General features: G+C 52.5%; 1 protein-coding gene across 2 annotated transcripts in view; it reads left to right on the forward strand.

Moving 5' to 3' along the window:
- Positions 1-13,323, forward strand: part of SAFB2 (scaffold attachment factor B2) — a 33,627-nt gene extending 20,304 nt beyond the window's left edge. The window contains exons 12-21 of one of the 2 annotated variants that reach the window (XM_024745746.1): positions 534-664; positions 1,948-2,039; positions 4,794-4,930; positions 6,573-6,863; positions 7,849-7,989; positions 9,176-9,218; positions 10,567-10,697; positions 12,323-12,435; positions 12,561-12,627; positions 12,919-13,323. In XM_024745746.1, coding sequence (XP_024601514.1) covers positions 534-664; positions 1,948-2,039; positions 4,794-4,930; positions 6,573-6,863; positions 7,849-7,989; positions 9,176-9,218; positions 10,567-10,697; positions 12,323-12,435; positions 12,561-12,627; positions 12,919-13,069 — 1,297 coding nt within the window. In that variant the 3' untranslated portion in view covers positions 13,070-13,323. The remainder of the gene's footprint in view (positions 1-533; positions 665-1,947; positions 2,040-4,793; positions 4,931-6,572; positions 6,864-7,848; positions 7,990-9,175; positions 9,219-10,566; positions 10,698-12,322; positions 12,436-12,560; positions 12,628-12,918) is intronic. The other variant, XM_024745747.1, reaches the window with a different exon arrangement.
- Positions 13,324-14,989: the final 1,666 nt, after the last annotated feature.

Here is a 14,989-nt window from a genome sequence, read left to right on the forward strand (position 1 = left end):
CTCACGTGCCATTTTGCCTCCCCCAAAGCGTGCAGAAATTGCCAGGTGCGGTGAGGGGATGGTCTGGGTGGGGGGCCCAGGGCTTCCTGCAGCAGGCACCGCCCCTCCTTGTACTGTACCTCCATTCTGTTTTATACTCTGCTTTTTGGAAAAAGTGTTTTTGCCTATAAAACTTAAAAGTAATATTCTACACATACAAGATGAAACATTTGAAGTTAGTTTTTAACAAGCTTTCCTGTACAATTGGAGTGTTTCTCATGTCTCCTTTGGGCCTGCTTACACACTGGTACATCTGGCATTTTGGAGAGACACCCCATGAGCCTGTAGTTTCATCCGGCATGTTTTTAGATGTGGCAGGTAACTTAAGTGGGAAGGGGCTGTATCTAAAGAGGGTATTATCATTACCACAGTTTTCAAATAATTTTTTCCCTCCAACTGGCAGCGGGCGGGTTTGCTTTGTGTGGAAGTCTGAGTGTGAGCTACTCCTGTGAGAATCTCAGGACCTCAAGTGTGATCACCATGTTTCTAAACAGAACTGTAATTAAGAAGGAAGAGAAGATGGAGAAGAAGGAGGAAAGAAAGCCTGAAAACATTAAAAAGGAAGAAAAAGATGAAGATGAGCTGAAACCAGGAGCAGCCAATCGGTCCCGAGTCACCAGATCAGGTGATGAGAGTCTGTGGAGTGTTCACGAGAAGGGAAGAAGCGGCGAGGGCGGCAGGCGGGTTGCATGGAGTGAGGGCCCAGCAGGCTTGGTGCCTTTTGCTGAGCTGTTCTGTGTGCAGGAAGCTCTTAGAGGACAGCCTCCGGTGATGAAATGGCCAAAAGGGGTTTCTCCACATCAGAAATCTGTAGTTTTTCTGGTCGGGATCTGTGTTTATTGGTGGCTCAGTGACCTGGGTGTTGGCTTTTCCTGAGTCTCCAGTAGAATAGAATGTGGGATTTGCAAGAGCGAGGTGTCCTGGTTCCTGTGACTAATTCCATGCAGTTCTGCACATATGTCATCGAGATTTTCCTGCATTTGTGTTAAAACCAGATGTAGTAAAAAAAAAAAAAAAGAAAAGAAAAGAAAAAAATGTAGAGAAAACTAAAGCCTCAGAGCATCTATACCCATTATAAAAGTTTATTGTACAATGCACCTTCAGGTTTGCATGAGACTCCACAGAAAGTTTTGTGGGGAAAAGTGAAGCCAGTGCACTCCCCCCCGACACACACATGCCCTCCACCCCCTTTAAAACAGAAACAACCCAACCATCTGGAACCTTGGAATTTGGTACGGCACATTACAAGTTACATCTCAAGTGTTCGGAGTAATTTACCAGCAGTCTCGAGCACCGTGTTTTTAAAATGTTCCTTCAGTATTGTAAATCTCCGTAAATCAGTAATTGTTCCGGTGGTTAGAGCCTGCTTACTGTTTCATTGAGGGGAAAATCAGTTTGGAAGCCTTTATTGCAGTAGATGAATGAGGAGAGCCCACCTGTCTCGCAGGGCCCTCCAGGCTGGCAGGCCGTGTCTGACTCAGCACAGGGGCCTGGGTTCTGCAGAGCTCTCCAGAACCTGTGGGAGGAATGCACGTCGAAGTGCATGATCCCTGGAGCCACTGGGGTTTAGCGTGGGGGTGAAGGAGGCCCGAGTGTGGGACGTGTTTGTGCCCACGTTGCAGAATGCAGTTTAATTCCCGTTTACGCTGTAAGGTGTGAACAGATCACTTCATTCCAGACGAGCAAAGGCCTGTTGGGGTGCCCCGTCCACCTCAGACCTGCTGTTGCCATGTGGGCGTCACTGACCTCACGTCACAGAGGGGAGAGAGATGGGGCGCCGAGGCTCCAGAGCTTATCAGCAGTCATTGGAGGGCGTGTCCAGAGCCCCCGGTTGGTGGGGCTGCTGCCTGTGGTCAGGAGCTGGGGGGGTCAGCATGATTTTGTAAGTGGCTGTGTTTTCTCCTGAAGGAAGCAGAGGCATGGAACGAACAGTTGTGATGGATAAGTCGAAAGGGGAGCCTGTCATTAGTGTGAAAACCACAAGCAGGTCAAAGGAGAGAGTAAGTATCGCTTCTGCCCTCTCAAGTCCAGCTGGTTCTGATGGTGGTTTAACAACCACTCTGATTTGCAGTATAAGAACAACGTTGTTTCACCTTTGAAGTGTTAAGAAAAAGAACTCAAAAGGCGTATTAACTACTTAGAGTATATGTACAGGCACGAACTAGGTTCTGAAACTTACTTCAAAACAATACTTAACTGTGTTTGCTCCCCATAAATGTGTTGACCCTTTGCCGGTCCTGTTAGGTTATAGGTTATACTGTTTTCTAGAAGGAGAATTGATTCACAAGTTGGATGGAATGGGCAAGACCCAGGGTTTGTCAAGTTGGAAGGCAGGTTCTACTCTTTGGTTAATCTAATAGTACTTTATTTTCTTTAGTTTTTCTAGTCTCCTATTAAATTAATCAAAAAGAAAAGTAGAGTCCACCCTAAAACTGTCTTCCATGTTATGGAAGCTCCATCGCTTCTGTGGGCCATGCTGCTGGACAAGCTAGTTGCTTGTCCATTTTGCTTCTACTCTGGAAAACAAAACCCTCTGCATCCAGCTGAAGGTTCTAACTAAAAGGTTAATGAGGAGAGTAATGCTGTGTTAGTGAGTGCAGAGCTAACAGTATTCATCCAAGAACACTTTGTGGTCTTGAGACTTAATTTTGAAATGAACATTTGGGTTCTATAAAGCAGCAGTTCCTAATGCTGTTTTTCCTCTGGGCTATAGGAAAATCATAAAATACAGAGAAATCTAGAGAAGAAAACCCAAAAAGGCCTATAATTTTACCACCCAAATAACTCTGATGTTAAAAAAGTAACTAATAACGGCAGGCCTGATTAGAACATACACGTAGTATAGAAAGATACAAGGTAAGCGAAGCAGAAGCCTGTGCTCTGCATGGGCTCCCCTCAAAGGGCATTACACATGCAGCACATGTGTCTACACTCTGAAACACTATGGGGAAAGGGTCTTCCCATAACTTGGCTGCTGTACACCTCTTTGTATGTGATGTCTTGGAGAGCTTTATGTATTGAGACATACAGTTCTGCTTTTTCTCCTTTTAAAAAAATATTTTTAAAATTTGAAATAATTACAGATTCACAGGAAATTGAGGCCCAGGAACCCGTCACCTGGTTTCATCCAGTGGTTCCATCTCGTGTAACTGTGTAGCACAGTCACAGAGCCAGGAGGGTGGCATAGGGGGTGTGAACAGTGCTAGGACATTTTGTCACCCGTGTAGATTTGTGTCCCATCACCAGAGTCCAGATGCAGAACTAGTCCATCAGCACAAAGATCTCCTCCTTGGTATCCCTTTATTGTCACACCCACCCCACCAGCCCATCCCCAGCGCCGGGAAACCTCTAACCTGTCTTACATCACCAGCATGTTGTCGTTGTGAGGAAGTGTATAAATGGAATCATGCAACCGTGACCTTGAGATTGGCCTTTTCTCTCAGCGTGATGTCCCTGAAATCCATCCAGGTGGTGGTGTGTGTCCTTTTCCTTGTAAAGCTCGTATCATTTCAGCTTACGGATGCACCTTGATCATTTTTAACCAGTCCCCTGGTGACGGACATTTGGTTGTTTCCACATCCCCTATTGAAAATGGCTGTAGTGCAACATTTGCGTGCACGCCTCTTGGCGTTGTTGGTCCAGAGCCGCCAGGATGTTGTTCATTGTGATAGATTCTATCAGAGTGCCCTTCAGAAAGGTTATGGAGGATACTTAGGTTCACTGAGTGTGTAGCGTGTGCTGGGCTGCTAGGAAGTGGCCGAGGCCAGGCTTGAACTTGGAGTCGGATTCGGCACGTCCACTGCCATGCTGGCCTCCCCAGAAGATCACATCCGTACCTTGGAACATAGGGCATTTGCCCTTCCTCACTCCAGCCTGCAGTGTGTGTGATCAGACTCTCAACTCTGCCCATCTTGAGGGTAATGGCGATGTTTTGGGTTGCAGATCTGTCCCTGTAATGAGGGTGTCCTCTGTGTCCCCCTCCTTTGTCTTTAATTGATTTTTTTGCCCCTTAGCGAGCGAATTAAGAAAATAAGCTGAGGAGCTTTTGAATAGTGTCTCCCAGGCCCCCCTTCCCTGGAGATTCTGAGGTGGCGGGTCTGCAGGAGGCCCTGGGTTCTGAGCTACATAAAAACTTCCTGAGAGAGTCTGCTTGTGGCCAGTTTGGGAGTCCCAGCCTTTGAGAGCCTCAGAAATGGGTATTGGCTGTCATTGTTTCCTGCCTTCTCCCAGAAATGTAAGAGCATAGAAGTTGCCCACTGGTACTTTCTGCCTTACCGGCAGTGCTGTTTTACATTCAAGTGCCTTTGGTTGGTTCTGTTTTGAGGCCACCTGCCTGATGCCTGAGCCAATAGCTGAGAACTGAAAAACGCAGCCCCTCCTCCAGCTGTCTGTCTAGACAGCTGCTTCGACAGCTTCCCCAGTGAACGAAGGGGTCGCTGAGGGCATCGAGTGCACATGCCCTGTGCCTCTGGGGAGCCTCGTTTTGCTTTAGATAATGCAGAGCGCTTGGCTCTGCTGCTGCAGAAAAACTGCTGAGGTTTCACACCACCTTTTCTCTGCCATTAATGCTCTTTGAAAGCAAGACTCTAGCAGCGTAACTCAGATGGCGGTGTGAGGCGGCCTGTGCTGGGGCCTCCCTGTAAACTACATGGGATTGAAGGATCTTAGTCTAGTCCAGATGTGCATACTCCACTTGCCTCGTGCATCTGTTGTCAGCATTTTCCTAACATTAATAAACCAATTTTGGTAAACAGAGCTCAAAGAGTCAGGATCGCAAATCGGAAAGCAAAGAGAAGAGAGACATCTTGTCCTTTGACAAAATCAAAGAGCAAAGGGAACGAGAGCGCCAGAGGCAGCGGGAACGGGAAATCCGAGAGACAGAGAGGCGGCGGTGAGTGGGGGCCGAGCGAGGCCAGCGGGTCCGTGGTCTCCTCTTGGGAGGGTTGCTCTTCCTCCTAAGCGAGTCGCCTGTGTGGCTGTGGCTCACTGGCCTCCTAGTGTGTTTCCTCTGAGAGCGAAAGGCGGGGGGGTTCACACTGGCCCATGGTAGTCCCGTGACATTTCATCAGAGCCCGTTTCTGCTCAGCAGCATCTCCTCTGGCTGAAGTTGCACCCTGGACCAGGTAGCAAGCGGACCCACGCTGCCTATGGCTTTGGTAGAAGGGTCTCCAGGGTTGAGGCCTCAGTTTTCGCCACCAAACCCTTCCACGTGAATTAGATCAACATGGAAGCCCAGGAACAGGCTGGCCTGTTTGAGCTGTGATTCACATCTTTGCTCCTGAGACGTCTGCGTTTCGTGGCGTTTTCAGGCAGCAGCGGTCCCACAGCGATTCTGTGCCCCTTTGCTGAGGAGATGGTTTGTTGAAGCAGGCTTGTCATTTCCATTTTCGCTTTCTGCCATTTCACACCAGGTTGTCTAGAGCTCCCTCGTCATTTTCCCTCAAACATCACCCAGTGAAGTTGTGATGCTGCAGTGTTTGGGAAACTTTCTTGAGCTAAAGCAGATCATGTAGAAACTTCTCCAGTTTGCTTTTCCAAAACTGTGATTTCAGCCTCTGCATATGGGGTTTAGCAATTAAAAATTTCTTGATCATTTGGAGATGTTTTGCTTCCAGCTGGCTTGCCCTTGGTTTGGACCCTTCCCAGGCACCGTGGGAGGGTGTGAAGAGAGCAGAACGGGTTTCCCCAGTCCCGGCTCAGCTCCTGGTGTGCGGTGGCTGATAAATGAGACCACTGTCCCCTTCGCTGGTGACTGGCCTTCTCCTGTCTCCACACCTTCTTAGGTCCCTTCAAGATGACGTGCTTATTAAAAATACAGCCTTGGGCTTCCCTGGTGGCGCAGTGGTTGAGAGTCCGCCTGCTGATGCAGGGGACGCGGGTTTGTGCCCCAGTCCGGGAAGATCCCACATGCTGCGGAGCGGCTGGGCCCGTGAGCCATGGCCGCTGAGCCTGCGCGTCCGGAGCCTGTGCTCCACAACGGGAGAGGCCACAACAGTGAGAGGCCTGCATACCGCAAAAAAAAAAAAAAAAAAAAAAAAAATACAGCCTTGTAGAGGGGAGGGGTGACAAAAAGACAGTGTTGATTGTCCCTCTTCAGGGAAAGCTACTGTCATCCGTATCTCCAGGGTTTTCTCCGTGCCCAGCAGCTTCAGAGTGGCAATTACCCTTTGCATTTCTTACATTCCTGATCTTTATTTAGCTATGGCTTTGTCTTGGTGCTCTTTGAGCCAGGTCCTCCTGGTCTGGACTTGAAGCTCTGTGTCTGCTCGTCATCACCCCCTCCCTCCCAGCTCACCCCAGCTTTGCTGTTTGGAGAAAGGGAAAGTGTGGAGATTGGGGTTTCTGGCCGATGGAGCAGCTTAGGGAGCCGGTTAGTGCCTGCCGCCTAGTAGCTGGCAGGGGGCAGCCAGGCCCGGGGCGAGCCAGTTCCCATCCGGGAGCTGGAAGGTTCCAGACTCCTTCAGAGGACGACGTCTCGATGGCCGGACGCCACCACGTCGGGAAGTCAGGGCGGCCTTCCTGTGTTCCCCCAGAGAGCGTGAGCAGCGTGAGAGGGAGCAGCGCCTCGACGCCCTCCACGAGGGGAAGGAGAAGGCTCGGCTGCAGCGGGAGCGCCTGCAGCTCGAGCGCCAGCGGCAGCGGTTGGAGCGGGAGCGGCTGGAACGGGAGCGGCTGGAACGGGAACGCGAGCGCGTGGAGCGGGAGCGCCGGAAGGAGCAGGAGCGCATCCAGCGGGAGCGCGAGGAGCTGCGGCACCAGCAGGAGCAGTTGCGCTACGAGCAGGAGCGGCGGTCGGTGCTCAGGAGGCCCTACGACGTTGGGCGGTAAGGCCCCCGGCCCGGAGCGGGGGGACGGGGCGCTTCCCCTGACGTTGAAAGAGCCACCCCGCTCCTGTCCACCTTAGCGTAGGGAGTCGGAGGTGTTTCAGACAGAATCTGGGCCTCGACGCTTGGGCAGGGCTCCTTGCTGCCACCTCTGTGGCCAGTGCAGCGTTTTTTCCCCACCCGAGTTATTCTTCAGAGAATCTTGATTGTTGTCACTTGCTGAAGGGTTTGATGCTTTCGCCTAGGCCATCCCGTTATTCACACTGTGGCTCCTGGTGGAGCATGACCACTGTCCAGTGGGTAGGAGACAACCAAGCATGCGTTACGCCGCATTCGCTGCCGTCTCCGTCAGGCTCGTGTGTCCTCCTAGAGGGAGAGGCTGGGTGCTGTGGAGAAGGAGATTGCCTTCCCACTCAGAAAGTGGGTTTATTGCTCTCCAGCTTCTCTGAGCGGCTTAATTGATGGTCACCCATCACCCCACCACCTGTGAGCCTAATTTTCTGGTAAAAATCAGGAAGAAGATAATTGGATACCATCCCGAGTTGTATATAGTTTGCCATCACCCGATCTAATTCCCTTCGCTTCTGCAAAAGCTCAGAGGGAGGTTCAGGTTAGCATAGCAGACGAGGAGGTGAGAACGTGGTGACTCGGAACCTCATTCCAGGAGAATCAAAGATTTCATTGCACTTGCATCTGAGCTCATGTGGGGATCAAGGTATAACAGCCTTGTGACACAATTAGCTCACAGCGGTTCTTTTTTCAGGATTGTTAGATGAGAATGCCAGTATGCCTTTTGGCAGTTTGGGGGATTTTAATTTATCAGATCAAAGCGATAATGATTGAATGTTTAGATTTTAGCCCTGCGGGACATTTTAAATGATACTGGGTCTGGAGAGAGCTCCCCTCCCCAGTTCTGCCCTTTTTCTTTTTATTCTCATTCTCTTTCATAAATGAAATTTGCATTCTTTTTAAAATAAAAAAACAGGCGAGATGACGCCTATTGGCCAGAGGGAAAGCGCATGGCCATGGAGGACAGATACCGCCCAGACTTCCCTCGGCCCGATCACCGTTTCCACGACTTTGACCACCGTGACCGGGGCCAGTACCAGGAGCACGTGGCTGACAGGTCAGTGCCCTGCCCCACTCCTGCAGCAGAGATCGGTCTCCGTCTGTTCTCTTAATGTCTGGTGCACTCGTGGGCTTCCTAGTGGGTGCCTCTGACCGTCACACGTGGGATTTAGAAACAGACCTTGAGCAGGACGTTGGGATCGGTGGTCATGTACGGCATCCTGGCTTTGTCTAGGGGAAGGCACCTCGGAGCACGTTTCATGCACTGTCCTCTTAGGACAGACGGGCCCTGGGCAGGACCTGAACCTCAGCTTCCCCCATGCTCAGCTCTCTTGGGGGTGGCCCCGGGCTCTGGGTTTCACAGCTCCCTGTGGGGTCTCCACGGCCACACTTCCTCCCTGTCCCTCCCACTGGCACAAGCTGCTCTGGAGCACCGGGCTTTGAGGAGGGTGTGGCCCGGCCTCCTTGTTCACACAGATGAGAAAGCAGTTTAGAGAAAGGCCATGACCCGCCTGAGCCATCTGCGGGGGTCACTGACTGGCATGGGGTTGTGCCAGCCCACGTGAAGAGAGCTGACTGCGGAATGTGGCAGAGGTCCTGTTAGGCCTACTTTGTGTTTCCAGGGTCTGGGTGGGTTATTTTTCTTTTGCCAGTGCCTTTTTAATGAAGACTATATCTCGTTTTTTAGAAAAGCAGCCCTCGATTTTTCCAGTTTAAGAATTCTCTCTTTAGGTTTTTCATCATGCTCCCCTGAGCTGCATATCTTTGAGCCATTTCCCTGCTCATTAGCTCTGGGAAGGAAGAGTGGGGGGTGGGGTAGGGGAAGACAGGCTGAGAAGCCGCTCGTTTAATTAATTATGGCTGGAATTGGTTTCAGATGTGGCGTGGGTCATGCGTGTTGGGTCAGACTAGAGGTTAGGGACCTGCCGAAGCTTATTACCTGACTTGTCATCAGGCCACAGACAGAATTATAGGCATTAGCTTCATGGTGTGGGTCTCTACTTCTGAGACCCCTCTAAAGGATTTTAGTTCAGTAAAACCTTCGTTCCCACCTTCTTAGGATCCCACCTCACTCCTACCCCCAGAGAAAGCTGCGAGGCAGTTTTTTTTCAGGCCAGTAAATTACAGTTCTCATGTGGTAAAAGGGGATAAGTACTCTAATTGTGGAACTCTTCTGTGTGGTCTGCAGCAGTGTTGTATAGAGCCATCAGCTGCCTTTGGAATGAGACATTTCTTTTTTGCAGGAGGGAAGGTTCAAGGTCAGTGATGGGAGAGCGAGATGGGCAGGTGAGTAAAAGCCAGATAGCAGGCCAGGGGCGTGCCTGCTTCTGTGGGGTGGGCGGGGCGTGGAGATGTCAGTTCTGGCCGGTGAGTAGATGTGCACAGAAATGACTGGTTAGTGAGTCTGTGTTTTGTATTTTATTTATTTATTTATTTATTTATTTAATTTTTTGGTCTGCATTGGGTCTTCATTGCTGTGAAGTAGCGGGGGCTACTCTTCATTGCGGTGCGTGGGCTTCTCATTGCGGTGGCTTCTCTTGTTGTGGAGCATGGGCTCTAGGCACGCGGGCTTCAGTAGTTATGGTGCGTGGGCTCAGCTGTGGCTCGCAGGCTCTAGAACGCAGGCTCAGTAGTTGTGGCACACAGGCTTAATTGCTCCATAGCATGTGGGATCTTCCCGGACCAGGGCTCGAACCCATGTCCCATGCATTAGCAGGCAGATTCTTAACCACTGCGCCACTAGGGAAGTCTCGAGTCTGGAGTCTGTGTTTTTTAACACAGGTAGGGCTTGTTTTTCGTTTTATTCAGTAGAAACTAATTGAAGAGATATTTGGTGGCCTACATGTTCGGAGTGCCTTGAGTCTAGGCACTGTGGGATGCCCCAACGGGGGCTTAGCAGCCTGGTAGGGGGTCATTTAGGTCATGTTTTGGGGCATTCCTCTGTGTCGGCTACTGGGATGGGTCCCCGTGTCTGATAGTCTGCAGGTTCCCTGTGAGAGGTGCCTAGGGTGTCAGCTCAGAGAACAGAGGAGGCCTCCACGAGAAAGGTGGGGGACAGCATCAGAGTCATGGCTTTTTAAAATAGGGGTGTGTGTTTTGAGAGAGTGCTATATTCTCTCTTGCTCCCCAGGTGTGCTGGCTTCCTGAGCACTGACTTGGTTGGCCAGGGGTACTAAGCCGTTCCTGCCTTCAGTACTTGCCTCCAGGCCTCCACAGTAGTATGAGCAGAGAGGGCTCTGAGGGTGCTGGCCTGCCCTAGGGATGTGGGGAGGGCCCTCCTGTCTCCAGCAAGGAGCAGGTGCCCTGACTCTTCAGGGAAGGCGGGTCTGAGTGACTCTTCTCAGTGGACCCCGAAGCGTGGGGCTCTCCACGCTCATGGGTGGGAGGGCCCGCTGCTGGCCCTTCGTGTGGCACCAGTGATGGAGCTTTAGCGGCGCTTGGGGTTCTCAAGGAGGGGGTCAGGAAGTGCCCGAAGGGGCCTGGGCAGGTCCTCGTGGGTGGCTGGGGTACTGAGCCACACCCCAGCGCGCTGAGGCAGGGTCTGCAGGTTTCCGAGACCCAGAAGGTAGGCCTGCCGCGAGCTTGTCTGGGAGCCATGTGACTGGAGTTGCCCTGTCCCTCTTGTGCCTTCCAGCACTACTCAGACGACCGCCACGGCCACGGAGGACCACCAGAGCGCCATGGCCGCGACTCCCGAGACGGCTGGGGTGGCTATGGCTCCGACAAGAGGATGAGCGAGGGCCGGGGGCTGCCTCTTCCCCCCAGGTTAGCGGGCAGGCCACAGAGGGGCTGGGCATCACTGTCCTCACCGGGGGACAGGTTGGCTTCTCTGAAAGTGAGCTGGGCATGTGTACCTGCCAGGTCACCTGGAACAGCTCCTCCTGGCCCTGTGTGGGCTCTGCCTGCGGAAGGCGGCAGCCCTGAAGCCGTCTAAGGCTTGTCCCCATCAGTAGTAGAGAAGCTTTACCCCACCCCACCCCTGAAGTTGTCTTTAGGTGTTTGTAAGGCCGGTGTCACAGCTACCACAAGTTTCTGCTGCACCTCTAGGTGGGTTTTCGGGTGTTGATCAAAGACTGGAGTGCCAGTGTGACAGATGAGAGTGTTCTTTCCTGAGCGACCTACTTAGCACTGGGTCGTTTCATGTCGTTTAGTCCTATTTGTGTTAAGTTTAAGTGGGCGAGCTCCTGCACTGACAACAGGCTGACTGTGCAGCGTCACCGTGTGACTGGGGGGCTGTCACCTGAGACCATAGGCGTTGCACGCCCTGAGGTGCACTCACCCTTGCAGACAGGTGTGGGGGGTCTGCTGGCTTCCTGGTCCTGGGCCTCGGAGTGGTGGTCGCCGGCGGGCAGTGCCCTCGTCCTTCCACACCCAGCCTGGGGCCGGGAGGCTTTCCTGTAGGCCTCCAGGGGCTGTTGGCACCTGCACGTGGGTACCGTGTTTGGATTTTCATCTCCCGGGGTTTCTGTCTGAAACCGTTTTTAAACAGCTTTTTTGAGATATAATTCACATGCTGTGCGGTTCACTCATTTAAAGTGTGCAATTTGATGGCTTTCAGTTAATTTATAGAGCTGTGCATCCATCACCACAATCCATTTCAGAGCATTTCTATCACCCCCAAAAGAAACCCCCATTAGCAGTCACTCCCCATCCCCCTGGCAACCACTAACCCACTTTCTTTCCCTGTGGATTTGCCTGTTCTGGATGTTTCACATGAGTTGGAATCACACAGTGTGTTGTGTTGCCTTTTATGTCTGGCTTCGCTCACTGAGCATCATGTTCTCAAGGTGCATCCTTGTTGTAGCGAGTGTCAGTGCTTCATCCCTTTTCAAGGCTGATTACTGATTAATATCAGTATGTGGATGGACCACATTTTGTTTAGATGGACACTTTGGTGGTTTCCACTTTGGGGCTGTTACGGAATCATGCTGCTAAGAACACTGGTGTATGAGTTTTCGTGTTAACGCATGTTTACCGGTCTCTTGGTTAGACACGTCGGAGTGGAATCTCTGGGTCATACGGTCGCTCTGTGTTTAAGCTTTTAAGGAACCACTACACTGTTCTCCAACTAGGCTGCACCATTTTACATTCCCACCAGCCCAGTGTGAGAATCCCTGTTTCTGCACACCTTCACTAACACTCGTCCTTGTCTTTTAGATAATAGCCGTCCTAATGAGGGTGAGGTGGTTGTGAAGGTATCTGTGCTGAACACCTACTTGTTTGCTTACTGGCCAAGTGTGTATCTTTGGGGAAGTGTCTGTTGCCATTCTTTGCCCACTTCTCTCAGAAACCCTTGACAGTGGGGCACGAGCCCCCAGAGCCCCCATGTCACAGCCTCACATTAGAGGCACAGTGGGACCATTGTGTATCTGCCTTTCGTTTTGGCAAAGGGGTGGCCGTGACTGGGCGGAGCACAGCCAGAGGCTGGAGGAGCATCAGGAGCGCGCCTGGCCGGGCACAGTGGATGCGGGCACGGCGGGCCGGGAGCACTTGCGGTGGCAAGGTATGGGTTCACCCCTGCCTGAGGGTCAGGGGGGCCTCCCGGGGAGGGCCAGCCACAGTCCCAGCATGCTCCAGAGGGCCAGCTTTTCCAGGGCTTCCAAGTGCAGACTCTTTCTTCTCTTCCAGGTGGTGAGAGGGGCCTGTCTGGGCCCTCGGGGCCAGGGCATGTGGCAAGTCGGGGTGGAATATCGGGGTAAGAAGTACTGTCCGCGGATAAAATTGATTTGTTCCCACTTCTCACTTCCTCTCCCTTTTTCTGCATGCTTGATCCACTTTCGGGGTCGAATGCTTTGAGAACAAACCCCCAAAGCAGCTCTTGGCAACTTATGCAGCTAACGCTCTTCCCCGGAATGCAACCCGTGGTTATGATTTTCCTCACCTGGAAAAAGCCAAGGGGCTCTAAAGGCCACAGAGCCCTATGCTGCAGCGTGACACAGTGAGAACACAGGTGCTTCCGGGGCCAAACGTGTGCCTTTGTTCCTAGGCGAGGCGGCTTTGCACACGGCGGGCACGCCCAGGCTCACGTGGTGCCCTCCGGAGGCCTCGAGGGTGGAGGAGTGGCCGGCCAGGACCGGGGCAGCAGAGGTCCGCACCCCGCCCCCCACCCATACCCCCACTTCACCCGCCGCTACTAGAGCCCACCCACCCTGCGTGTCCTGGTAGGCAGGCAGACGTACTGTCGAGTCTATTAGCCAGAGTTACCTTGAACTTGTGGAATCTTTTAAGAAACAGAAGCAAATCCTGCCACCGTGTTGTAGCTTAATACAATGTGAATCCACCTATTTTTTCTTTTTTTTAAAATAAATGTGTTCTTGTTCTGCCATTTGTAAGACAAGGTTTCTGTTAACGAGGCATTCCATTTTCCGTTAATAAAAGTTTATGGTTCGCAGCTGTGTGTGTGTCTCAGTGATGACAGCAGAGAGCGGTGTCAGCCCTCGGCGGCACCGCTTTTGTTTGGGTAGCAGAGGCCGGTTCGTGTTCCTGAATTCTCACAGCTGTCAATGAAGTGGGGCTGTGCACCTCCCCATCTTACAGGTGAGGAAATGGCTGCGGGGTCAGATCATTTGTCCAGAGTCCGAGAGCTTGTAGGTGGCAGAGCTGGGATGGGAATTAGGAATTCTTCCCTGAGGGGAGGTGTGTGTGCATCGGGGGGCCCTGGGACCAGCACTTCGCCTCTTCTGCTGGGGTGCCTGGGGGTGTCCAGCCAGTGGTGGTGTGCGGTTTGGGGGCCTGGCTGAGGGCTGGGGATGGGGCAGACCCTGCCTGGTATGAGCCCAGCTATATCCCATCCGCCTGTTTTTCTGGAAATGCAAATTCATAGGTGAAATCTCATTTGTGATTATAAGCAGCAGCAATCTTTTTCATTAAAGACCCCTGTCTGGCCACAGGGGCCATCTCTGTTCCTCTGGAAGGATCATGGCTGCCCACGCAGAGCTGATGTCGGGACACGGAATGGGTGACTGCAGGCTTGTTGGGGCAGGAGAGGGGTCCAGCCCATCTCATGAATGAGGTGGCCTGGTGGCCACAAGACTGATCTGGGACCTGTGCAGGGCCTGGGGTCAAGAGGGATGCTGGTTTCCCGCAAATCTCAGCCCTGGACCAGCGTGGTCTGGATTGGCATGTGAAGAGTTAACCCATGTGCCGCCTGCTGGCAACCTGATTCCCTCCCTCCCCTACGTAACTAGGACAGCCACCCCACAGGCCCCAGAACAATTGCCAATTCTCCTGGAGTTCCCTGTGTTCCTGCTGGGGTGTTTAGTTTGAAAAGAGCAATCTGAAAACCCTGCCCAGCTTGCCGAGGAAGCCCGAGCGTGAAAGGCAGGCTGGCGCTGGCCCTCCAGTCCTGTCTGCTTGAATTGCCCAAATAAACACCTCATGCGCTTCCTTCACTGCAGGGGCTTTTAGAGTCATTTTCCAATGACAGGTTGACAGGACGATGTCTCCATGGTGCAGTCGGGGCCAGTGTGGCATGTTTTCTCCTGCATGGAGAGCTTCATCTCCCCACCCCGCAAGCTAGTCTAGAAATTGGGGTCCGGGTGTCCCAAGTTGGCCAAGAGAAGCCAGATTCGACTTGGGGTTGAGGGTGAGACCGGTTGTCAGATCTTGTCACAAGATAGGAGCACGTCCTGAAGCGCAGAGCCAGGGCTTGACCAGGGCACTGCCGCCCAGCTGGCCCGAGGGGACCCCGGGAAGCGTGGGGAGTGTGGGCCAGTCCTCCCGGACAGCCTGTGGGGAGAGACAAGCCCTTTCCTCATTAGCTGGGCCTAACACCAGTCTCTGTTTTACATGGATACATAGGACAACATTGATTGGCCATGGCTGCCGTAACTACGCACGACAGACTGGGTGATATAAACAAGGGAAATTTATCCTCTCCCAGTTCTGGAGGCCAGGAATGCTTGATCAGGTGTCAGCAGGGCTAGTTCCTTCTGAGGCTGGGGGGTGGGGGTGGGGGCGGAGGGTAGGGAGGGGGATCTGTTCTAGGCCCGCTCCCAAACTCTGGTGGCAGCTGGCAGTCTTTGGCATCCCTTGACTTGTACGTCCATCACCCCGTC

Source organism: Neophocaena asiaeorientalis, unplaced genomic scaffold (genome assembly GCF_003031525.2).
Source record: "Neophocaena asiaeorientalis asiaeorientalis breed wild unplaced genomic scaffold, Neophocaena_asiaeorientalis_V1.1 scaffold357, whole genome shotgun sequence".
In the NCBI taxonomy this organism is placed as follows: domain Eukaryota; kingdom Metazoa; phylum Chordata; class Mammalia; order Artiodactyla; family Phocoenidae; genus Neophocaena; species Neophocaena asiaeorientalis.